The sequence below is a fragment of the Vanessa cardui genome, chromosome 10 (assembly GCF_905220365.1).
Source record: "Vanessa cardui chromosome 10, ilVanCard2.1, whole genome shotgun sequence".
Classification (NCBI taxonomy): Eukaryota; Metazoa; Arthropoda; class Insecta; order Lepidoptera; family Nymphalidae; genus Vanessa; species Vanessa cardui.
This window is the reverse complement of record NC_061132.1, coordinates 13,163,960-13,190,190: the sequence shown is the minus strand read 5'-3', so window position 1 is coordinate 13,190,190 and position 26,231 is coordinate 13,163,960. Positions and strand designations below refer to the sequence as shown.

Below are 26,231 nucleotides of genomic sequence, written 5' to 3'. Positions count from 1 at the left end.
ATTGTGTAACTAACAGCGACGTATATATGGTGGATATTTTGATTACGAAAAAGTTAAAAAATAAAAAATCAATCCAATCCATCACCCATATTAGACAGATTATACATAGGCCTCTCCAATTGCACGCCACTGAGATCGTTCTTGGGCTACTCGCATCCAGCTCCTGCCAGCCGTCTTGCGTACGTCGTCACGTCACTGCAGCGTTTCTGCCATGATGACGATGTCGTCTGCAAATCTCAAGAGAGAGATGTATTCGCCATTGATGTTGATGCCACGTCCTTTCCAGTTCAGCGTCTTGAACATATCCTCCATTGCATTAGTGAACAATTTGGGGGAAATAACGTCCACTTGTCTCACTCCTCGATGCAATGGTATGGGATTTGTTTGCTGATTCTGTACTCGGACGGACATGGTGGCAGCTTCGTAGAGACATCTCAGCACTTGATATATAGCCAATCGATCAGAATAAGAGACAAAAAATAAAAAATACTGATATTAAATTCAAATTGGACTTACAGATACAAGTTGTATATTTTTTTAAGTGAGTATGTATATTTTCATGTTACGATATTTCACAAAACACATCCTTTTATGTAGTTAAAATATTACCAATATGTATGTATTTAAAAGTTTAAAGATGAATTATTATAATTATAGCCAATTAAATATTTTTATATCCTATCATATATTAAATTTATGTACGTATTGAAAGTTAATGTTTATATTAATGCTAACATATATAAAATAAATGAATAACACTAAACATTACAATATATTCAATTTATTATTGGAAGTATAACATCACATCACATTTTTATACATAAATTTTAATATTTCAAAGGTATTTGTATAATATAAAGTCCGCTTAAATTATAAACATTACACCATTTTAAATTGAAATTATATCTAATTTAACCTAACTTGCGTGTTAAAACCAATTGATATAATCCTACGCAATTAAAGATAATTTGAGGTATATTACTCGACCCCGTTAAAGTGTCACAATGACGTCACGATAGGGTATCGTTTTTTTGACATTTAACAAAGGAGTTTCGTTTCAAGCTTCTATCGTAACGTCGATGCAACAAAATAACGATAGTACATATTACATAGCTGTCCGATACGATTAATCGTAGAGCATTATGGTATAGAATAAAACGAAGTCGCTTACCGCTGTGTATCCCTATGTATGTTTTTGATTTTTAAAATTACACAACGATTTTTTGTGCGGTTTATTACAATATAGTAAACACTGGCTATTTTACAGGTTTATACAGCGACGTCGTATTGGTTTCTTTGCGCTTTCGTTGCAAACGCTGGCTGAGCACTTCGAGCTAGATCAAAATAAAATAAAAGAAGATCAGTGTTGCACTCGTGTGAAGCCGGGGCGAGTCGCTATATTAACACGCTTTTATAAGCTTGGGCTGTATGTATGTATGTAACGGAATCTTTAAGCGCGATTTTCAGCTATTTCCAGAAGTCTAATCAATTCGAAACTTTGCACACGTATTAAGTGCCAATGACAATACAATTAGTGTTTTTAAACTATTATTTTCTCAAAATATACTTTATTTAGAATTAGGCCAATCTTTAAAAGGATAAGGATTTTATTTTCAAGCAAACTTTAGGAACAATTATATCTTATCTTTTATCTTTATGGATGTCCTGTCGGAACAAGTGTAATGAATAATATAAGTGCAGAATTATTTACTTAGTTAGATTTTGCCTTCATGGCATAAGATTTTCCATTGAGAAATTATGTATATTCCAAAATGTTATTACGAAGAAAGTATATTATTATATATTAAATCAATCTGAACACTAACCGAACTTGAAATGGTCAAACGTGATTCGTTATTTTCATTTTTGTAAATTTATATTGTACTGTTTTCTACAAGAATTTTTTTTAGTTTATCTCATACTGACAGATATAATTGATTTTTACATGTTGGTACCATTGTAATAATTATTTTTACTACTCAACTTAGCGCTGTTATTCTATTTGAAGGTAATATGATTTATCGTATCGGATACCATACGTAATACAAATATATTTCAAACTTGCTTATCACTAATTTATTAAGATCACATATTTAAAATGCTACCCTAATAGTTGACGGTCAAAATAGTAGATTTCATATTTAACTGATAAGTCATACAGTACTTATGATAAGAAATCAATGTAATTTATTGAAGAGAGCAGGACAACTGATTCAAGTAAAAGTCTCTAGACATAAGAAAGAGCGAGATGCACTATAGTTTAACTGATTATTGATGTAATAGAAAGTCATATGTCTTAAGCATCAGTCGATAGCAAGCTGCCTGAAAGAGCCATCGATGCCGAAAAGTTCGTCATAGTTGGTTGGTCTGCCAGGTCGCAGACTTTCGTTAGCGATGAGTGCATCTTGTAATTTGAACCAGTCCCTGTATTCTATCAGCTTCTGAGTCCACCTCTCTGTAAGAAATTGTTTGATTTTAGAAACCAATTATACAAGACCTATGTTCGGAATACAGACGGGACACAGATGAGATCTTTATCGAAGCAGTTGTAATATTTAAAGATATACTTTAAACAAGAGTTACCAAAAAGTATGTAGATAATATACGTTATTGTAAACCACAAACAAAATGAAGAAAGTTTCAGATTAAACACAAATATAAAAATAAAAGAAAATAGTAATAAAGCTCAAAACAAAAAAGAATAATATAAACAATTATTTCATGTGTTGTACAATACCCAATCTGAAAGAGATTTTAAAATTATCGGTACAGGCGGTACAGTCATAAACTTACATACAAATACTTACACGTTAGAAAAATATTTGCATACATATATAGCGTTAAGACAGTATTGGGAATTGCTATTGAACATTTCAACAAGTGTGAAGAGTTGACTTTGTATCAGCTGGTTTTTAATGTAAAGTCAAGCTAAAGTAGTGAATGTACCTTGAAGTTCATCCATAGTGCCACACTGACCACCGTACTCCTTCGGCAGCATCTCTTGAGGAACGTACTTGTAAAGATCTTTTAATTCTTTGTGAATGAAAATCTGTAAGAAATTGTGTTTTTGTTATTATAAATGCATCTCGATGTTTTGTTGCTTCTATATTTAACAAAAAGCTTCGTACTTAACGTGTGTATTTCCAATTCTTTAGCAAAAGAAAAAAACAAAAATGGAATGCAAATAATTAATTACAACAACACTAATACTTTCTCATAAATATAAACAATCATGCACAATTTAAATTAGTAGTAAAATAGACAATATAAAATAAGATAAGATGTGAAGTCTGTTTCGAGCAATTTGATACTAATTAGCTGTTTAATGAACAATTTCATTTGATGTCCATAGTCTACGAGTATATTATAGACTGACTGACTGACTGACTTGTAGACTGTGGACATCAAAAAATAAATAAAAAAATGGAAGTATGCTACAAAAAGTGCAAGAAGAATGGATGGAAATGTTTGAAGTCGACTCTTTAAAATTAATAACTTATATATTTTCCAAATAAACGCCCTCTTAATTTGGAGAAAATTAAGTAGAAATTCTGGAATATTTTACAGTGTTATAAAGACTTGACTTACTCGTTTCCTGATCTTCTCTTTCAGGAATGGTTTCACTAAACTGACGAATCTCTCTACGATTGGTGACGTATTTATAATGTGGACTTCCTTTAGCTTTACCGGGTATGCTTCCTGAAATAAGAAAAAAGATACGCACATTGAATCTTACTGGAAAAAAGAAGACGACAATTTTAACGATTGATAAAATATTGCTCTTCAGGAATACACCCTGTGAATTTGTTCACAAAAGGCAGTACTCAAAATTATTGAACAAAGCTTCTTTTTTCCATTACGGTTTGATGGTTTTTACAAAGGTTTTCTTTACCAATAATGAAAGAATAATAAATAATTATACGAAAAAGAGAGCATAAATAACTGAGCCACTAAAAAACTGAGCTTTGTAATTTTGACAGAATCTCCAATTTTCCTAAATATTGGCTATAGATAGTTGTCAATTTCATAGAAAGTGTACCAAGTGATATCATAGAAAGTGAGTCGAGATGGCCCAGTGGTTAGAACGCGTGCATCTTAACCGATGGTTGCGGGTTCAAACCCAGGCAAGCACCGCTGATTCATGTGCTTAATTTGTATTTATAATTCATCTCGTGCTCGGCGGTGAAGGAAAACATCGTGAGGAAACCTGCATGTGTCTAATTTCATCGAAATTCTGCCACATGTGCATTCCACCAACCCGCATTGGAACAGCGTGGTGGAATATGTTCCAAACCCTCTCCTTAATGGAAGAGGAGGCCTTATCTCAGCAGTGGGAAATGTACAGGCTGTTACTTTACTTTTACTTTACTTTACTTTACTACCAAAATGTATTCTTTGTAACCGACTAACCTGAACACAGATCATGAATTTCTTGATAATCGCCGGCGACAGCCTGGCCAGCAGGCTCGGTCCCAGCACGGCACCATCCAGCACGTAGATGTCACCAGCAACACCCACGACTTCCTCCACGAGTCTGACGTCACCGATCATTAGAGCCAGCTTCAAGGTATCGGTGATTTGTTGGGAGTCCAGACTTGGGTAAAGGCCTGTAATATTGTGTGCATTGGTTATTGGTGTTTCAGTGAACATTTTGTATACTGAATCGTTTTTAACTTCAAATCAAATTATTTGTTAAAACTTCTTTCGTAAAGAAGGTATATTAGTCAATACAAGATTTTATAGATGATAAAAAAGCGCGGAGTAAATACCTGTTGACTTACAGGCAGGATAAATTACATACATATATAATTGTACTAGTTAAATGTTGAAAAAGAGTAACTCAGTAACCTTCCGAAGAGGTGGTAGGATCACTTAAAACAGTTGTTAAATGACGATTCAAAAGTGCTTGTAAAAGTCTACTTGATTAAAGTATATTTTGATTTTGATTGAGGTTTGAATGACCATAATTAAAAGATCCATCAGATAGAATTTATCTAAGGTATCATTCAGCAATTCATTGACGGAGTTGTACCTTACATATATAACCAGTTAGCGCTGAACTTTTAGTTTACATGCATTAAGTTTCCAAATAGTCCAATGTAAATTGGTAGTTTCAGTTGAGTGTAAACCTCACCTGAATCTCATTCTGGACGTTGGTTAAACGCCGTTTAGTGAAATGGCTAGGCTGTTAATTAAATATCTAATTCAACTAAATGGCTGCAACATACACGATATAAAGATCGTGATTCATACGTAGTACGACAGGGAACTATTATGCAAATTACGTCGATGTTATTTATATTTTATTGTTGTATGAATGTCTAGGAAACTGTTCTTAATGTTTTACACGTTTATATTTTACTAGCGACCCGCGCGGCTTCGCACGGGTTCAATACTCATACTAAATATACTACACAATTTGTTAATTTACGACATCACATTATAAACGTCTAAAATTATCAGTATTTTTTACTATATTGTCCATTTATTATATATACAAAAACCTTCCTCTCGAATCATTCTATGTATTAAAACCGCATCAAATTCCGTTGCGCTATTTTAAAGATCTAAGCATATATAGGGAAAGACAGCGGTAAGCGACTTTGTTTTATACTATGTAAAAGTTTTAAATATTAACAGACAAAGAAATATGTTATACAATATTATATATACTTAAACAAACAATCTAGTCGGTACACGTGAGATATATAAATTAACTGAACCGCCCGAGTATAGAATATACCACGTTCATAGTTTTTCTGTCATTAGAAAATATTCATTTGAGTTACATGCTGTAAAGAGCCATATTGATCTAGATTAAATGCACAATGCATTTAAGGTACACAATTGAATATCGATTAATAATATAAAATAATTAAACGTATTCAATAAAATGAAATATATAATAATAATATATAAGTAATTAGACTTACATCTATTAAATGAATCGAAACAATTGTTTATAATAATTAATAAACCTTTTTACACTATAGGACTATGGGTCTAAGTAGCCTGTGATTATCTTAAATACGTTTAAAGAGTAAAATAACAGCATAAAACCTAGTCTAGTGTTATAATAAATGTATTTTTTAAATAATATTAATTAAAATAACAATAAAATATATCGTGACTGTAATTTGGGTACGTTAAATGTAAAGGGGGAGTCTCCGTACCCCGGGAATCCTAAAGGAAATCCCTAGGTGTTGAAGACCAGCATAGACGGGCCGACCGTCAGGGCGTCACGGTAGCATGCGTAAGCGATCCCGTGGCGTCCGCCGAAAGACGGAGAGGGTACCGCTGGTTTTTTAGTGGGTACACTCGGTTGACCTGGGTGCACTCGGCAGGAAACCGGGGAGTCCCACACACCCCCCTACCTTCCATCACGCGGGGGAAGCGCGTAATGCGTTTTTCCCGCGAAAAAAAAGGTACGTTAAATGTACCTACTTCAGTAGTCTCTTTTGACGAGATTGGAGTAAACACAACGCTGCTCAAATATGATTTACTAGATACACGTGTCAGTTTTCATGCGTCACGTGTAGGTTTCCTCACTATGTTTTCCTTTATCACAGCGCGAGGTGAAATATAAACTCAATTTAAGCACATGATAATTGAAATCGAAAACATCAATTGACAAGTCAGATTTTGTCAATATCGCAGAATCAATATTGAAAGAATCATTACGTATAGCACGACACAACTGAGATGTAGCATCGGCAAATTCAATAAAACCGATTCCTGCTTTACACAACCAATAGAAATAGCTCTCTATCGCGCCATTCGGCTATTTGTCGCTATAGATTCTCGCGTCAGTGCATGTACATCGATGTGTCAAATTTACGAATATATTATATTATATTAGGTCATATGATATTACAATTTTTTACGTTTGTGTGAAAATCGTATTCACATAAGAAATAAATATTGATAATTTGGCAGAACGTACTCAATTCGGATGTGATCGGTTTTACGAAATTTGCCGATGCTACATCTAAGTTGTGTCGTACTATATGAAGAATAAACAAGTATTATTTGTACACAGTACTTTGTTCTTAGGACAAATCTTTATGTTTAATATTTACATGCATGCGATTTACGTGAGTTGATAGCAAATATCCTTATTTATTATATAAACAACACTAGAGGTTCTAAACGATGAAGATATTTATTTTGCTATGTTTGTTTTGATTTCATGATTTACGTTTGCTGTAGAAACTTTTATAGAATTATATTGAAGCTACAATATTTGTATTGAACATCACATACATTAATCTGATCACAATGTAAGCAGCTAGAGCTTATGTTATAGAAATCAAAAGTAACAAGTACCATAAACATCCAGACCTAATACAACTTTTTCTACATCGACTCGTCTGTGAATCAAACCCGGGAATGGCGTACCCATGAAAACCGGTGTATGCACTCGACCACGGAGGTCGTCAAAGTCTTATTACTGATATTTAAATTTCTCAATTGGTTCAAATATATAGATTAACGTTTCAGATCAACAATGCTATTTTATACCACCCACGTCGTATCTTAATCGTGAAATGACGTAACTTAACAACATGTGACGCGACTTTAATACATATATCCTTTAAATGGTATAATCATTATAGTCAATATCGCACATACGATATACGCTACACGTTGGGATGTGATGTTTTTATTAGTTCTATAGTATGTTCAATGTTATTTTGGGATGTCATATTGGTCTTTGTTATATTTTTTATCTCATTTAATTATTATTTTAAAACTAGTCATCGCTGTCAGCTTCGTTTACGTTTTAGGAGTCAGGTGTTGGTATTAAAAGGTTGTCCTTTTTGAAGATCAAGCTTGCTTAATACCTAATTTCAAAAATTCCGTTCACTGGCATAACATACAGACAACAACAACAACAACAGCCTGTAAATTCCCACTGCTGGGCTAAAGGCCTCCTCTCCCTTTGAGGAGAAGGTTTGGAACATATTTCACCACGTTGTTCCAATGCAGGTTGGTGGAATACACATGTGGCAGAATTTCTATGAAATTTTGTCATATGCAGGTTTCCTCACGATGTCTTCCTTCACCGCTGAGCACGAGATGAATTATAAAGAGAAATTAAGCACATGAATCAGCGGTGCTTGCCTGGGTTTGAACCCGCAATCATCGGTTAAGATGCACGCGTTCTAACCACTGGACCATCTCAACTCTACATACAGACAGGCAGTGCAATTTCGCATTTATAATAATAGTATAGATAAAATATATACAGGAAATCAATAGAGTCTAAGGAAACATTTTTTTTTATCGTCTTGTTTTTCCACTATTAACATCTTATAAGCGTGTTGGTATATATCTGTTGTTAACTTAAACAGTCAAGATTTGTAACAAAATCATACAAAGTAAACGATTATAAATCTCGTGTTATACTGGTGTGCAATTAATTCAAACACAAAACTGCCAATTATCTAAGTGGAAACGCATCACAATCGCAAAAAATAGCAAATCACTGTCAATACCGATTAAATCTAGTTTTATCCAGTTAAATCCGGTTAATTTTAACGTAACAGAAAGGATGGGTAGGTTTATAGTCTGATATCTATATCTTAGAGAAATTCCAAACTAGTGAGTCTCCTGTGAAATTTTGCGTTTATAAAAATTTTTTTTAGGAATTTCGAAACCTATGTGATATATAAGAATATGTTCCAGACCTTCTCAAAAGGAGAGGAGCTTTTAGCCCATCAGTGGGAAATTTACAGGCTGTTGTTTTAGTTGAAACCTATCACAGGTTTTGATGTGACTTCATTTAATGATAAACTGCAAGTTACTCTTACAATTGGTGCTAATATTATGACACCTTATTTAAATGAAGTAATTAATGTTAAATAGTATATATTAGTTCGGTTAGAACTGAAGTTTGTCGAAAACAATTTACTTTGCTTTTGTTTAAGATTTTATTTTTCTTGTGTACCCAGCCTTACAACCGCCTTATTACAGCCTTTTAACCGGCCAGTATTCTTTTCCGCTCCTTAAAGTTAATTCTTTGTTATATTATAACAATTATTTAATAATTAAATTGCAATTAAGATACCTCTTTAATATTCTACACATCTACGGCTGGAGCTTCAAAATGAGACAAAGAGCTGAGATGGCCCAGTGGTTAGAAGGTGTGTATTTCAACCGATGATTGAGGGTTCAAGCCCAGGCAAGCACCATTATATATATGTGCTTAATTTGTGTTTATAATTCATCTCGAGCTCGGCGGTGAAGGAAAACATCGTGAGGAATCCTTCATGTGACTAATTTCATCGAAATTCTGTCACATGTGCATTCCATCAACCCGCATTGGAATTTGGCATTCATAAAAAAAAGACCAAAACGCTGAAGTGAATTTGATGAAATTTGGTATGAAGCAAATTTCAACTTCAAGAAAGGACATAGGCTACTTTTTAATAACACATGACAACCGATACCCTAAAACGCAAACAAAACCGCGGGCGACTAGTATATTACAAGATTCATGAGCTTGAAGATTCCAGTGACGAAATCCGTCGGCATTAATTTGAAGTATCGAATATCGAAAGTACAAAAGTTGCGAAAGTTGTACGAGGTCGTTAGGCAGGCTGTACTCACCGCGGCATATTGTGACTCTTCTGCCATTCGGCGTGACACCTGGTAACGCTGGTCCTTGACTGGAAATAAATTAAACAGAATTAATTATTGGTTTTGTTTTCGATCGCATTTTACTTAATTAATTTGTAACGATCGGGTTTATTATGGTACACATCTTGGGCATATTAATTTTCGTTTGATATATTTTTATATATATACATATAATAAAATTGGAGTGTCTGTTTGTTATCTTATAATGACCGCTTTTTACAAGTGCATATGTTTGTATATACGGTACATATATATAATGTATATTTTTTTAATTTTTGTTTGTCTGTCTGTCTGTCTGATTTTGACGGGACTTTTACGGGGAGATAGCTGATGTAATAAAGAATAACTTAGGCTACAACAAAACCTTTTTTGTATATTCAAACGAGTATGAAGTCGCGGGCACAGCTAGTTATTAATAGATAAGTATGTTTGTTCATAAAGAATATTATAAAACGCAAAAAAAATGATATAAATACACTTTATTATTTTGATATTCCCTTCGCCTTCTTAGTTATAACTTGCAATAATAGTTAATTTATCTCAATGGAACGCAACGGATGCAACGTAATTGTCTTGCGTTAGATATTTATTAATAAAAACAATTATTATTATTAACACTTTAAACGGATTTTTTTATTTAGGTTCAGTATATATAACCTATTTGTGTCTGTATTTGTAGTTGAGAGCCGAGATGGTCCAGTGTTTATGAACGCGTTCTTAACCGATGATTGCGGGTTTAAACCCAGGCAAGCACCACTTAATATTTAAGTGCTTAATTGTTCATAATTCATCTTGTGCTTGGAGGTGTGGGAAAACATCGTGAGGAAACATATGTCTAATTTCATAGAAAATCTCCCACATGTGGAATCAAACCCGCATTGGAACATCGTGGTGGAATATGTTCCAAACTTTCTCCCCAAAAAGGGACAAGAGGCCTTAGCCCAGCAGTGGGTGTGGCTGTGGATGAATATAGAGGTAGAGGACGACTCAAGATACGATGGAATGATTGTGTGTAAGACGATATGGTGAGAAAGAATGTTACTTGTGAGATGACGTCTGACAGAGAAGTATGGAAGGAGAAGACATGCTGCGACGAACCCAAGTGGAATTGTGGTAAGGTAAGGTAAGGTAATAATATAAATAGGTGTTAAAAATCGTCGAGTTAGTACTTCTTGACTTTCATATGATATATTATTTACTTGGTGGTAGGACTTTATGCTAGCCCGTCTGGGTAGGTACCACCCAGTCATCAGTTATTCTTCCGCCAAATAACAGTACTCAGTATTGTTGTGTTCCGGTTTGAAGGGTGAGTGAGCCTAGTGTAACTACAGGCACAAGGGACATAGCATCTTAGTTCCCAAGGTTGGTGGTACATTGACGATATAAGGAATAGTTAATATTCCTTACTGCGTCATTGTCTATGGGTGATAGTGACCACTTACCACTAGGTGGCCCATATGCTCGTCCGCTAACCTATACCATAAAAAAAATATATTTTTGTATTTAATGAGGTTTGTATTTTAACTGTTGGAATATTATTCAGTTTCTTGCTGATTCTTCTCGGTAGTTCTACATTTAATTGAAATCTGTAAAAATATCGATCCAAAAGTGTTTTTAAAAGCCTACCGAATAAGGTTTATTTTTATTTGCTTTTTGCGTGAATAAATACAGGAGTTAAATCATAAAATTATTTTTATGTTTATGTTAATAATAATAATAAAAACAAACGATAAACGTTTCGAACATTTAATGACTGAAACAATATTAGTATGTACTTTGTTTGTACATTGTCGATGTGTGAATACATCACACATTCTCGTGTAGATCGTATATGTACATATGACGATGACGTCACATATTAATAAATAATGCGAATTAAGTCGTTTGAAATATTTACGTAACCAATATTGCTTACTAAGATTACGCAGTCTATGCGCAAGCACACGTCCTTGAATCATCAAGGCCTAAGCTCGGAAGCTGTTTCTTAAAAATCAATCTTAATACTCATGAGTTACAGTATCTTTTGCTTTGATTTCGAAATACCTTGTATAACCAATGTGTCATTTAAAAATGGACTCTTTGGATTTGATTTAGAACTCTTTTTGCAAGAAGTGAAGTTTAGTGATGTGTTTTATCGTATGTTAATTTTTTTAAGGTCAATATTGGTCTTTATATTTCAACAATAACTATGTTAATAGTACGATATACTGATGACGTTGTTTATTTAAAATAAACAACGCCTCTGTCTATTTATACACTTGTCTATTCTTGAGTTAAAAATCGTCATTGATGTAAAAAGATATCATATTATTTTGTATTACTAAGACTTATATACTATGTATCTTTTCGATTCAGCAACCAATTAAAATTGGTTGATGAATCGGAAAGATTTCAGCAACACAGGATTTACGTACCTCAGTTTCTAGACCTATTCGGGATTTGAACTTGGGTGTTACGAGTAGAAGGCCATAAAATTTGAGTAAGCGATTAAAACATCTAGCAATTGCGTTGAAGAAAATTGGTTCATTTTCAAAGGACACTTTTTATGTCATATAGGTAGATTGGCGGTCCAATAGGCTAACTGATCGTAAGTAGTCACCACTACTCAAAGACATTAATGCTATTAGAAATATTAATCATTCCTCATAACAACAAGGTGCCATGCATGCATTGCTTGCTCACCCTAGCTCACTTATCCTTCAAGACGCAACAACAATATTAAGATGGTCGGCTGGTTCGCAAAATACCTACCACGATCTCAGAATTCAAAATCTACGCTGGCTAGTAAGATATCTACAACGGAGGTCTTGAAAAAAGTAGTCTTAAAAGTATTTACTGCCGTGAAAAACTTGGAAAATTAAAGTTGATACTTACAGTTTACTTTTAAGGATTTCTTTTAAAGCGGGGCTTGAGGCGTCTCTGTTCGTGAAGAATTCTGGACAAGCGGCGCGCATTGTGAAGTACATGTCCAGCTTGCGCTTGCACTTCTCCAACGAGAAGCTGCTTCCACGTAGAAACGTCATCAGGGGATTGTCCTCTGTAGAAATGGAAACAAATATTAACCATTCTGTAATGTTGGGTTATGGGGAGTAAATTAATAGCACGTCTGTCACTCTCGCATGTCGAGCAAGCCAGTCGCATACATTTACACTACAATTCATTAAAAAAAAAAAAACAATATTCCTGTGCATATTATCAATGATTAATAAGCCCCAATTGATCATAATGTTATGCATTTTTGGTTCACTTTCATTCAATATACATTGACATTAAAATTGTAAAAAGGAGGAACAATTCTATAAGCTATATATCGTAGGATATGATAGAAGACGTTTTATCTCTAATTATATTAATGTAGTTACAAGAATTCTGACACATGAATATTAATAAAAAAACCCTGCCTCATTACAGGTATCATAAAATCTCAGTAACGATAACAGTTGTTTTGGTTTGGGAAACTGTTATAGATAATAAACATCCCCTTCCAGCTTAATACATTTCCCGAAAGTTAAAGAAAGAAATAAATATAAAAAAAAACAACCTAAAAAACTATTGCGCATGTGTGTAAATCTACTCTTTGGTATTACTTTTGTGTTTGTGTGAGTGAATTATAACAATAACAAAACAAAAAATTACATAATTACCATACATTCATATTATTTACTCGAATTAAATAAAAACTCATTGAACTCTTACATATGGCAGATACGACGTTTAAATTATCAAACACTTTAAATTAAAATCATTCAAAACTTACCCCATTCGTTCGGCAGATGCGGTTCTTTCCTGAGCCATTCCTTGATCGCGGCTAGATCCCGATCCCTTGTGTTGACGTTTTCATTCAATTCGATCCTAATCTCCTTGGATTGCTCCTCCGTCGGTTGAATCAGTAGGTCTGATTTTATCTTCATTGTTCTGAAATTAAGAATTATTACAGTTCAGTTTACTTGGTGGTAGGGCTTTGTGCAAGCCCGTCTGGGTAGGTTCCACCCACTCATCACTCAACTCAACTCACATCAACAGTACTTGGTATTTTTGTGTTCCAGTTTGAAGGATGAGTGAGCCAGTGTAAGTTGTAACTCAAGGATCATAACATCTTAGTTCCTAATGTTGGTGGCGCATTGGTAATGAAATGAATGATTAATGATTCTTACAGCGCCATTGTCTATGGGCGGCGGTTGAAAACTATTATAGTTAAAGAGATCTTTAGTTATCAAAGTTATAAAGCTCCAAATTATTTCAAAATCATATCAACATTATCTACTAAATTTTTTTTTTTTCTTTTTTTTTTTTTTTTAGTAAAAACAATCTTTATTAAATATTTAAAGTCTTTATAAACGTTAAAGTATATCAAGGAGTAGAAAGATTAAATAATTATTAATTGTATACATTAAAGTATGTTGACCACAATCGATAGTAAAACAATTAAAAAATATATTGTTTTGCTGACCGTACAGCATCACGTAAAACTAATAAAGATTAGTAAAAGTTTATATGTTGCCAAATACGATAGCAATTATGTTTCGTATCTGAATGAGGGATTGCATACATTTCACATCCTTGACCTTAAATCAATCGTATATGTTGTCACCTAGCTAACCATTATTTCATCATTCAATATTGAAGAATCCTATACCGAAGTAATAGGTATTTCGACGATATGGTGACGCTAAGGCTACATACCTACATATATTTGTTTGTCATACTAGCTGTGCCCGCGACCTTGTACGCCTTTGAATACAACAAAAAATATATTATTGTAGCCTAAGTTACTCCCTATTATATCAGTTATCTGCCCGTGGAAGTCTCGTCAAAATCGGTCCAGTCGTTCCAGTGATTAGCAGGAACAAGCAAATAGACAGACAGATAAAAATTGTAAAAAATGTTATTTTGGTATATGTACCGTGTATGCATTGAGTAAAAAAGAGCTATTTTAATATTACAAGCAGACGCTCCAATAGTATTTTATTTATAGATTTTAGTTGTAAGAACGAGTTCACACACACGTCAATGATTAAAATTCAATAAAAATATCGATCTGACAAAATATTCAACGGCCCATTTTCCTAATCGAATCTAGGAAAAAGTAATCTAGTAGGTTAAGAGTTACGTAAAGAACGTTGTCTAAAATATCTATTTTTAAATAAGAAAAAATTAATCAGTCTTTATGACTAAAATAGTATTAAATAAATAATATAAATAGTACTTTAAATATTTAATGTAGTAAAAAAAAGTAAAGTAACATCCTGGTAAATTTCCCACTGCTGGGCTAAGGCCTCCTCTCCCATTAAGGAACATATTCCACCACGCTGTTCCAATGCGTTTTGGTGCACATGTGGCTGAATTTCGATGAAATTAGACACATGCAGGTTTCCTTCACCGCCGAGCACGAGATGAATTATAAACACAAATTAAGCACATATACATATATAGTGACGCTTGCCTGGGTTTGAACTCAAAATCATCGGTTAAGATGCACGTGTTCTAACCACTGGGCCATCTCAGCTCTTCAATACTTTAATGTAGTAATTTATAATTAACTAGCTGAATCTGCGGCTTTATTTGCGCATAATTTACAAAAAAAATCCCTAAAGAAAAAATCACTCAACAACAATTTTACCCACTCGAGGGGTTAATTAAAAATGTAGCCTTTGTCCTTACTTGTGACTTATTTCATAACAAGTTTCATATAAATCGGTCCAGCGGCATCGTGAAGAGGTACAGAGTTATTTCCTCATTTCTAATATTGTTATAGACGATGTATCTTATTGATGTATTATGAGTTATAAGGCAAAAACGTATATAGATTATTTCTGATAAATACTTTCTAATTATTGGATACTAAAACGATACTTTAATTCTGTATATTTAAAGCTATTCGGACAACGCTTTTTAGAGCAAATATAAAACTAGAGCAAATTTCTATAAATAATTTTTGCATGCAAATAAAAAAAAAGAATTCGCTTCGATCAATTTGAACATATTCGTAAATAAAATCGTGAATATTCATCGTAATTGTTGATATAATGGAAATTATTTATTTGTAAATATTTAATAATATTCTGTTTTATTATAAAATGTTAATTTAATACAAAGCATATATTATAGTTTTTATATATTCATCGTTATATATCATCAACCTTGTGTTCGGCTATATTTAATTTAAAAGCAATTTCTATTTTGCCCCAAAAACACACGAAATTCGTGCATAAGTTGCAAAAATTTACATTTTCTAAATTAATATAGATTTAAAGAACTTCGATTTAAACTAAAAATTACTTTAGGATTGAAATCAATTAAGAAATGGTTAATTTATCGAAATCGGATCGAAAAGTAAACGATGCCCGATGTTGGATCGGAATAGCCTAAGATTGATACTTGTTTATATTTATATGAAATATAATCGAGAACGTTTTGTAACCGTAATAAAAGAATGGTTTCCGGTAGGCTTTTACAAGCGCTTGCGTTAGAATTTGATAAGTTTTTAGTTTAGACAAATATTAGGATATATTTTGACTGTTTTATATGTAGTAATTTTTTATTCTTTACATTAATAAAAATATGTGCATATATTGTTAATTCTTTATTATTTACCGCCTTCGTACTTTTCTGTTTGACTGGCAGAGAATGCTTTCAGGCATTAAGTCCTGCCGCCTTTTGTCCAAAATACTTTGTGGTGATCAATAAAGTATTTAAATAAATAAAATACGATGATGAGTGACTTCCAAAAAGTGTGTTGAAAGTGATTTGCTGACTTTTAAATGATTATAGGAGAATTAAGATATTTCATTTTTAAATAAGGATTCCTGTAATAAACGAAGTTACAAGAATTATCGTTTATTTTGTCTAATTCTAAACATATAAGTAATCAAAATAAAACCTCTCGATTAAAAAAAATATATTTTTGAGTTTAAATTTAAAAAATATTATTATAATTAATAATTATTTGTGTACAGGAAAGATATAACTTCAAACAATTATATAATCATACACGCTTATGTACTTAAAGCAGTAGAACTCAATAAATAATATATTGCAGACTCTTAGTACTTCGTGACTCAGCTAGATATTTATTTTGTTTAGAATCTGTTTTGTGGTTTGTTTCAAAATGGCGTCGTCGTCAATGATGGAACATATTATCAATTTTAAGTATTCAGAATAACCGGTTTTAACCAAATTTGATGTAAACCCACTCCGTATATTAATTATTGATTTTATTAAAACGAGCCACCCGTTTCAACATACTATTTTAAGAAATAATATAAAATGAAACTGTTATTTTTGCTTATAGGCTTTTGTCTAGTACATAAGTCATGTTATACATATAAGCCTTCATCTTGAGCCGCGCTGTTTAATGATGAAAACTACATTAAAATCCGTTGCGAAGAATGATGAGTGATAATGAATGAGAATGATGAATGAAAAGATGTATTTATGACGGGTTACGACTTTGTTTCATACTATATAGATATGTTATAACAGATTTTGATTACGACGGCCATTAACGATGCATGCGGAACGACGACGAAGATGTTACAGTACAGAAATTTGTTTACCAGGGGTGGGGATTAACAATGACAAGGTTTTAGATAGGCACATTTTGGAGTCAATTTTACCCTTTTCGAACTCACTAAAATAAAAATTTTACCAAAACACAAATTATTAAAATTATAATATTTTATTATTATATTGGGAATGCGTCATTATCGTGTATGAATGGAAAAATATTTTGCTTCAACGAATTCATTAGTAATAAATTATTCAACATTATTTCAAAATTTCGCCAGCCTAGACAGCCTGCCTACATTGCCTAATATATAATTCGGCACTGGTGTGCACACAACTCTCTCTTCGTAAAAGCCTGTTTTTGATAAGACAAAAAATAAATACAAATAATCCTAAATGAGTAAAATAAATACTAAATGAGTATCTTTAATTATACCTTATGTGTATGTTTTTATAATGATAATATGTAAAATTATTGCTAATTATATGTTTACGAGTTTACAAGAGTCGAGATGGCCCAGTGGTTAGAACCCGTGCATCTTAACCGATGATTGCGGGTTCAAACCCAGGCAAGCACCGCTGATTCATGTGCTTAATTTGTCTTTATAATTTATCTCGTGCTCAGCGGTGAAGGAAAACATCGTGAGGAAACCTGCATGTGACAAATTTCATAGAAATTCTGCCACATGTGTATTCCACCAACCCGCATTGGAACAGCGTGGTGGAATATGTTCCAAACCTTCTCCTCAGAGGGAGAGGAGGCCTTTAGCCCAGCAGTGGGAATTTACAGGCTGTTGTTGTTGTTGTTGTTATGTTTACGATATATGTTATTTTATTAGTTAGTTATATTATTATACCTAATTAGTTATCTACGGAGTCTGTGTTAGCCAAAGCAAAGTAAATCCGTGTAGATAATATATATTATTTCAAAGTTATTTAAAATTTTACGGTGATTTGTATAATTGCTAAATATTATTAAAATCATAAAAAGATTTAGGTTTTTACATTAATAAGGAAGAAACTCTTTTGTTTTCATTTATTATACAACATTTTTTTCCTTTTAATCATAATTTTTGATGTTTGACATTTGAATTGTTTTGTGGATTTTTTAACACATATGAAAAAATAACTGAAGTGCCGTTATTTAATAGTGCTGGTGATTTCCCTTGTGGTGAATAGCGGTGGTGTTAATATAAATATTACAAAAAATGATAGTTCATTGTTACTGTTTTTTAATTCAGATTCATAACCTTTTTTTTGAGCAAAACTATGGGTTTATTTTTATATATTGATTCATAAGTTCGAAACGTTTTTATTTCATCGTGTCGAGTCATTGCAACAAATTGTTACTGTATTGTATTAAAAAATATCAACGATTTTGTTAATCCATGCTAAATTCATAGCGAGTTACACGACAGAAGGACCTTTTATAACTTTTCCAAAATATATTGGTTACTGCAAAGTTTTGTATGTTACATGGAAATTACGTGATGTCTTAACATGATATAAAACAAAGAAGTTTCCAGGCTGCATAGATTTTATATTTATAAAATAGCGCAACGGATTTTGATGTGGTTTTCATCAATAAATAGAATGACTTATTTTTCCCATGTTGTTTTTCTTTCAAGCCGGTGGCTTCTATATCGTTCTTTGAATAAGGGGATTTGATTTCAGTTGATTATCAATACGATTTTACCGATTTTGATTAAATATTTTCTTGTTCTTTATACAATCATCTTTATATTCATTTGTATGCCCTTTTTTGTTTTTTTTTTTTTTATTATATACCTACATATTTCTTCTCGTTATAGTTATATCTATTTTAATACAATTAATGCTAAAACATAAAACATAGCAAATAAAATTCGTCTTTAATTTTATGTGAATAGAACTTAATTTCGTTTGCAATGCAATCATTGGGTTTAACGCGCGTAAAAATAACATGAGCTCATCAATTACAGCGCAGCAATTATACGGTGATTTTAATATTAAATGAACTGCAATCATTACATTGTATAAAACAAGATGCTTACCGCTGCCTGTTCCTATGTATACTGAGATCTTTATAGTTACGCAACGGATTTTGATGCGGTTTTTTTTTAATAGATAGACAGATTTCAAGGAAAGAAACTTAGCGAGATTTTATTCCTGTCATTTCATTTTTTTACATTTACACTATTTAATATACATTTATGTTAATTTTAAATTGCTTTTGATATATTATACCTATGTGCTAATATTCTTTACAAAAAATTTAAGACTTTTTGTAATATGACGAGCAACATATTTTTCATCACATTAAAATATTTTTGTTATTACATTTTATAAAACAAAGCCCCCGGCCGCGTCTCTCTGCTTGTATGTACGCTTAAACTCCAAAACTACTGAGCGGATTTTCATGCGGTTTTCCACTAATAGATAAAGTGTACATAATTTATATCTTTTTTGTGTAAATAAGTTGAAACTGTAAAGATGTCAGAAAACAGAAAAAAAGGAATTTAAATAGAAGGTAAAAATATAAAAAAAAAGTCCACCCGTGTGAAGCCGGGACGGGCCACTAGTTAGATAATAACAGAACAACATCTATTTTTAATTTAAACGAAACTATTCTATTAATATAAAATAAATCAAGTAGAACTATTACGTTTTGAAGATTTGCCTAGTATTACGATTAGCGCAAATACACAATTATACCCTATACTAGGATGAGGTCGATGCACCTAACGGCATACGATGCAACTTGCATCCAGTACCGTTCCTGACCTTTAATATAAATGCTTTTATTAAATACTAGTAATACTAGGAACTAATATCGTATATACCTTCGGCTTGTTACACTGGCTCGATCGAATTTTAAACTGGAACTATGATCCCATCAAAAACATAAATTTAAAATGAGAGCCAAGTTCAGTATTATGAAATACACCTTGGTTGTTGAAGTCAACGACAAAAGAAATGAGATCTAAATGGGTGCCAAGTTCTAATATCCTTGCTGAAATTCATTTAATACTACATAAAATAACATTTCTCCTTATAACTTAGAATAATGTATTGTAGACTAAGTTCTGACTTGGTAAATGCTTTCCCAAATAGTGGAGAGATGACGCTATTAACACAAAATATATTATAACTAGTTGTTACCCGTGACTTCGCACGCGTTTTACGGTGTTGGTCATGTACTAGGCTAAAAATAGTTTGCTTCATACCAAATTTCATCAAATTCGGTTCAGCGGTTTGGTCGTGAAAGAACGACAAACAGACAGAGCTACATTCACATTTACAACATTAGGATAGATTTATGTGTAAAAGTATCAAGACTTCTTACACTATAAACAAAGTTTATGAAACGACAGCTGAATTAGGAAAAATAGTTCAAAACAAATAAACATATAAAACATATTTTAAAAAAGCTTATACACGGGTATCTATATCAAATTTAATTAAATTTTTATTTCAATATGCTACTAATTCGTGCGACTTTGCTTGGCTATTTCTTAATAGGCCGTGAAAGAACTTCAGAGCATCAGAGAAATAGATTTTTTTTTTCATTTAATAACAGTCTAATAATTTCCCAATGCTGGGTTAAGGCCTCCTCAGATATAAGAAGGTTAGGAGCTTATACCGTCATACTCCTCCAATGCAAACACCTATGGTAGTATTTACACTGAATTTATAATATTAGTATAGAAAGGGAAATCGATAAGTTACCACCTAATATGGTCCTAAGTTGGGGTAATGATATTTCTTTTTGTTTTGAGAGGGTTATTGAAATTTCGCATCTACGCTATTAACGGTTTCTTCTTAGTATTTATTATCATTGCTCTGAAGCCATTTTTTTCTTAATGAAATCAAATCAAATCAAAATAAACTTTTTTCAAGTAGGCTTCTACAAGCACTTTTGAATCGGCATTTTACAATTAAGTGAAGCTACTACTAATCATAGCAACACTTAACATACAAAATGTATGTCATCGGAGTTGAACAAATATGGTCAATTTCAATTTTGAAGGATAGAAAGAAGACGATTTATCTTTGAAGAAATGACTTAAACAGACAAATGTTGCAAGCTCAATTTACTTCCATTTCACTAAGGGGAAAATGATAATCACCTACCCTCATTTACTCATTTAAGTCCGCTAATGTGAGCTCTGACCCTTTTCTCAAAACGAAACGAGTACTTTACAATAGAATATTTACATGTGTTACTTTTTACTTTACAATAAAATAACGTCGTATTAGTATGTATTAGTTTATTTCCATACAGGAAATACATATAACTCGTCTGTTATTAACATATCTATGTAAATTAGTTAATGGGATCGATTAACTAATTTTCCGCTCGGTAGAATGATCATCTTTATCAGAATCGTTAGAAGTATTATATTCGATATGGAATTCGAATAACAATAAAGTATTGAATGAATATGCTTTTTAAAAGTAAAATTAAATTATACTTAAATAAATAAATAAATATGAGACAACATCACATACATTAATTACACTGATCCCAATGTAAGTAGCTTAAGCTGTGTTATGGAAAATCAGAAGTAACGACGGTACCACAAACACCCAGACCCAAGACAACATAGAAAACTAATGATAATCAACATTGACTCGGTCGGGAATCAAACCCGGGACCTCGGAGTGGCGTATCCATGAAAACCGGTGTACACACCCCTCGACCACGGACCACTTGTCGTCAAGCATAATTGAACTCTTGTATGTATGTTACTACTAATTATGTTTTGGCAAAAGTAATAGCAATAAATATAAATTTATGTTAAGATATTTCTTTCTATAAAACTTTCGACGTTTTTTTGAACATGTAATGTTTTTCTATGAAATTTGTATCATTATTTTCATCGTAATTTGGCTAAACTTTATCATACAAAATAATTCTACGTATAATGTAATCACATCCGCCCTGTTCTCTGTTAGGAGTACGTCCATGATATGAGTCTCTTTTGAGATCGCACCTCAGTTCCGACGTAGGTAGGGTGAGTCGTTTGGTAATTACTATTTGTTTTATTTGATTAGAAGATGAGCATATTGGCAAAACTATGATACAAGATCACCTGATGATGCAACGATACTCTAAGTATTTTATGTAATTTACTTTAAGTGCTAATTAATCCCGCATTGGAACAGCGTTGAACTTTCTCTTCAAGGGGAGGCCTTAGCCTAGCTGTGGGAAATTTAGAGGCTTTTATCTGTCTTTCTGTCTGTCTGCTTCTTCCAGCTAATCTCTGGTACGGCTGGACCGATATTGACGGGACTTTCACTGGCAGATAACTGATATAATAGGGAGTTACTTAGGCTACAATATTTCATTTGTTATAATCAAAGGTACAGTTGGTTTTGCAATATGCCGTTTTAATTGTACGAGATGAAATATGTACATTTGTACAACGCTGACCGTTGACCATTGTCTGAGATTAAACAAACGAGCTCTTAAGAAACGCATTACATTTTAACACGTCGCGTTTCGCTAAACATTGCAACATCTATTCAAGACATGTGAAACTGTTTGTTTGTTTGTTGCATCTCGAGAAATTAAAGTTTGTTTTCAACGACCTCCGTGGTCGAGCGGAAAGTACACCGGTCGTGGGTCCTGGGTTCGATTCCCGGCCGAGTCGATGTGCATTATCATTAGTTTTCTATGTTGTCTTTGGTTTGGGTGTTTGTGTTACTGTCAGTACTTCTGATTTTCCGTAACACAAGTGCTTTAGCTACTTACATTGGAATCAGAGTAATGTATGTGATGTTGTCTCATATTTATTTAAGATGGGAATTTTCTGTTATTTACTCGTAATGTTTTTTTGTATTTTATCAGAAGGAAATTGCAATTTTGGTACGTGGACACCGCTATGATACCGCCTGCTACACGCTGGCTTTTTTATTTGTAGTTGTAATATCTCACTCATACTTCTAGCTGGATTATCTCATTTGAAATACAAAAAGACGTAAATTATGTACTAGAAAAAAATAATTTATAATCGATTTTTTTAACTTTTAAAGACTTATTGTCAGCAATTCTTATATAAATAAACTGTTTACTTTGTAAAAATAGGAAAAATAAAAAATACACAAAAAATAGCGAACAGAACATACAATAATACATAAGGCATGCTAATAACTACATTTTTAAAAAATCATATTGATGATGAAAATATTCCAAAAAATTAATATAAAATGGCATGTAAGTAAAGAATAAGACCATCGGCAACGTTAAAGATACAACTTTAAAAAAAAATAGTTCCTATTTCAAACTTTAACAGACGATCGAAGTGAAAACTAATATATAAAAATTATGACACATATTTACGTTTTTAGTGACGTCACTAATTGTTTTTTTAGGTTCATATTTTTAATAAAGGGTAGAAATATATTAGTTAGGAGATACAACATTTCATATTATAACAAAATTCTTTCATATTATAACACTTGATATGAACGACAAACTTACATTTTGGTATAAGGTTATAAAAAAACATTTCGGTCTCATTTATTTACAATGGGTGGGCATTTTTTAAAAATTCTTTAAATGTTCAAACTGAGGACCATTCACAAAGAAAATAAAAAATTACAACGAAAATAATTTACAGATTATCAGAATTAAAACCATAAATTGTTCTTTAATTAAATATTTAAATTAAAAAAAAACAGATTACTTACATGAGTCGATGATCACAGATTAAAAAAGTTTTTTTTTTTTTTGTTATACAGCCAACATCCACACAGCTGTAGCAGTCAGCTATTACTGACCTCGTATCGCCTCTCTCTGCTGGTTGAGAAATGTATTGCTAACTTGACTTTATGACTCGTTTAAACGTACATCGCTAATGGAGCGAGTAACTCGCATATTCATTTAAAATCCAATTAGAAATTAATTAAAAAGCTTTCATTAATCATTTGGTTAGTAAATCTTTACATATAAAGTATATATAAAGTATGATTAACCATTTATATTATTATGTAATAAAATAACTAACTAATTCGAACCACAAGAATTAATAATTTTTAAAAATGTAATAATTAATATTTAGTATTAAATAAATGAACTAATAATTTATCAATTTATATTTAATATAAATAAATAATGTTACGCCATTTTATCAATTTTTAAAATATATTAAAGTCGTAGATCTTAAGCAAACTTTTGGGATCTGATCTGATGATCTGATGATGCTGTTCTATTCTTGCAAATGATAAAACCGTTATGATAGAAAGAGACATCAGATAAATCGAACTATCGAACATCTGATAATAGTTATATTAATCTGATATTAGTCATTATTATCAGATGTTGATCTATCATAACGGGTTTAACATTTGCAAGAATAGAACAGCATTATTCAATGAATCATTCTTTTAAACAACATTAATGGATAGAATTGTTAATTATTAATTATAAAAATTATACAGCATTAGTTTCTTACAAGTTGTATTGAAATGTAAACGCGCCTACATCTGTGATCAGATCCCAAAAAGTTTGCTTAAGATTTGCCAATTTTAATAAGAGGTCATTAATAAGCAACATGGCGTCCGTTACGAATTTTACAGGATATGTAATTGTAATATTTTATTTGACCTATATTTTATTATATTACTAGCTATACTCGCGACATTTTACGCGTATGAATTTAACAAAAAATAAATAAATATTGTAGCTTAAGTTACTCCTTATTATATCAGTTATCGGACTGTGAAAGTCCCGTCAAAATCGATTCAGCCGATTCAGAGAGTAGCCGGAAAAATTGACACATAGACAGACAAAAATGGTAAAAAATGTTATTTTGGTATATGTTTGAGTAAAAAGGGCTATTTAAAATTACAAACAGACACTCCAATTTTATTATTTAATAGAGAAACACTGATAATTTTAGAAATTTCTAATTAGACGTCGTAAATACACACACTATTTTGCACTTACCTTATATATGTATATATAGATCACGAGAATGTTGTATGTAAGGCATTCTGTTGTATATTTAGTATCAGCATAGCACACTGAAGTTGTTCGCTAGTCCCATAAAATCCGAAATAATTATATCCGTAGGGAATATATATGTTTCAAATTCATATCCTACGTCATTACTTTCATTTAACTTTCGTGTGGTTTAATTTATGTTGACCAACATATTTGGTCATTAAAAAAAATGATGGATGTTTAAATTAAGAATTAATTTGATTTTGATGCGAAAGAAATCGGTTCGAAAGATATAACTATCTCTGTAACCAGTCCAGTTAGCTGACGATGGTTGACAACGGATGTGTATTGAGAGATTGAGATCAATGGCTGCCATTGATGAGGTCTATCCAGCAGCAGACCATCTTAACTGATGATTTCGGGTTCAAACCCAGGCGAGCACCACTATATATAAGTGCTTAATTTGTGTTTGTAATTCATTTCATGCTCGGCGGTGAAGGAAAACATCGTGAGGAAACCTACATGTGTCTAATTTCATCAAAATTCTGCCACATGTGCATTTTACAAACCCGCATTGGAACAGCGTGGTGTAATATGTTCCAGACCAATTCTCAATGGGAGAGGAGGCCTTAACCCAGAAGTGGGAAATTTACAGGCTGTTACTTTACTTTTTTTTATTCAGATTAAGACGATTATAGGATGGTGATGATCTAAAACTGAATACGATTACACAGAAGGAAAAATATGTCTCAAAGAAAGTCAAATGAACTAAATAAAAGTATGCTCCGACACAATATACATAATAATCTTCTTTTTATAGTATAGCTTGGCGGACGAGCATGTGGGCCACCTGATGGTAAGTGGTCACCATCACCCATAGACAAGGACGCTGTAAGAAATATTAAGTATTCCTTACATCGTTAATGTGCCACCAACCTTGGGAACTAAGATTTTATGTCCCTCGTGCCTTTAGTTACACTGGCTCACCCTTCAAACCGGAAAACAACAATACTGAGTACTGTTATTTGGCCGTAGAATAACTGGTGAGTTGGTGGTACCTACCCAGACGGGCTTGCACAAAGCCCTACAACCAATAATCTATATAAATATTATAAATATGAAAGTAACTCTATATGTCTGTATGTCTGTCGCT

The 26,231-nt window shown here is 32.3% G+C and overlaps 1 protein-coding gene across 1 annotated transcript; it reads right to left on the bottom strand.

Moving 5' to 3' along the window:
* Positions 1 to 1,997: 1,997 nt before the first annotated feature.
* LOC124533246 (alpha-tocopherol transfer protein-like) lies at positions 1,998 to 23,845 on the bottom strand. The gene is made up of 8 exons (XM_047108450.1): positions 23,824 to 23,845; positions 13,400 to 13,557; positions 12,517 to 12,679; positions 9,613 to 9,671; positions 4,411 to 4,607; positions 3,589 to 3,699; positions 2,947 to 3,049; positions 1,998 to 2,455 (listed from the first exon to the last, which is right to left on the bottom strand). Exons 2-8 carry the CDS (start codon positions 13,551 to 13,553, stop codon positions 2,304 to 2,306), a joined length of 939 nt encoding a protein of 312 aa, XP_046964406.1. The 5' UTR covers positions 13,554 to 13,557; positions 23,824 to 23,845; the 3' UTR covers positions 1,998 to 2,303.
* Between the last annotated feature and the right edge of the window lie 2,386 nt (positions 23,846 to 26,231).

What these genes read in the sequence shown, in the direction of transcription:
- LOC124533246 (XM_047108450.1), bottom strand. Translation starts at nt 13,553, where the DNA reads ATGAAGATAAAATCAGACCTACTGATTCAACCGACGGAGGAGCAATCC. An exon ending in GCATCTGCCGAACGAATGGG is followed by an intron (nt 12,680 to 13,399) that starts GTAAGTTTTGAA and finishes CCATTTCTACAG; the next exon opens with AGGACAATCCCCTGATGACG. An exon ending in AAGAGAAGATCAGGAAACGA is followed by an intron (nt 3,050 to 3,588) that starts GTAAGTCAAGTC and finishes AATTTCTTACAG; the next exon opens with ATTTTCATTCACAAAGAATT.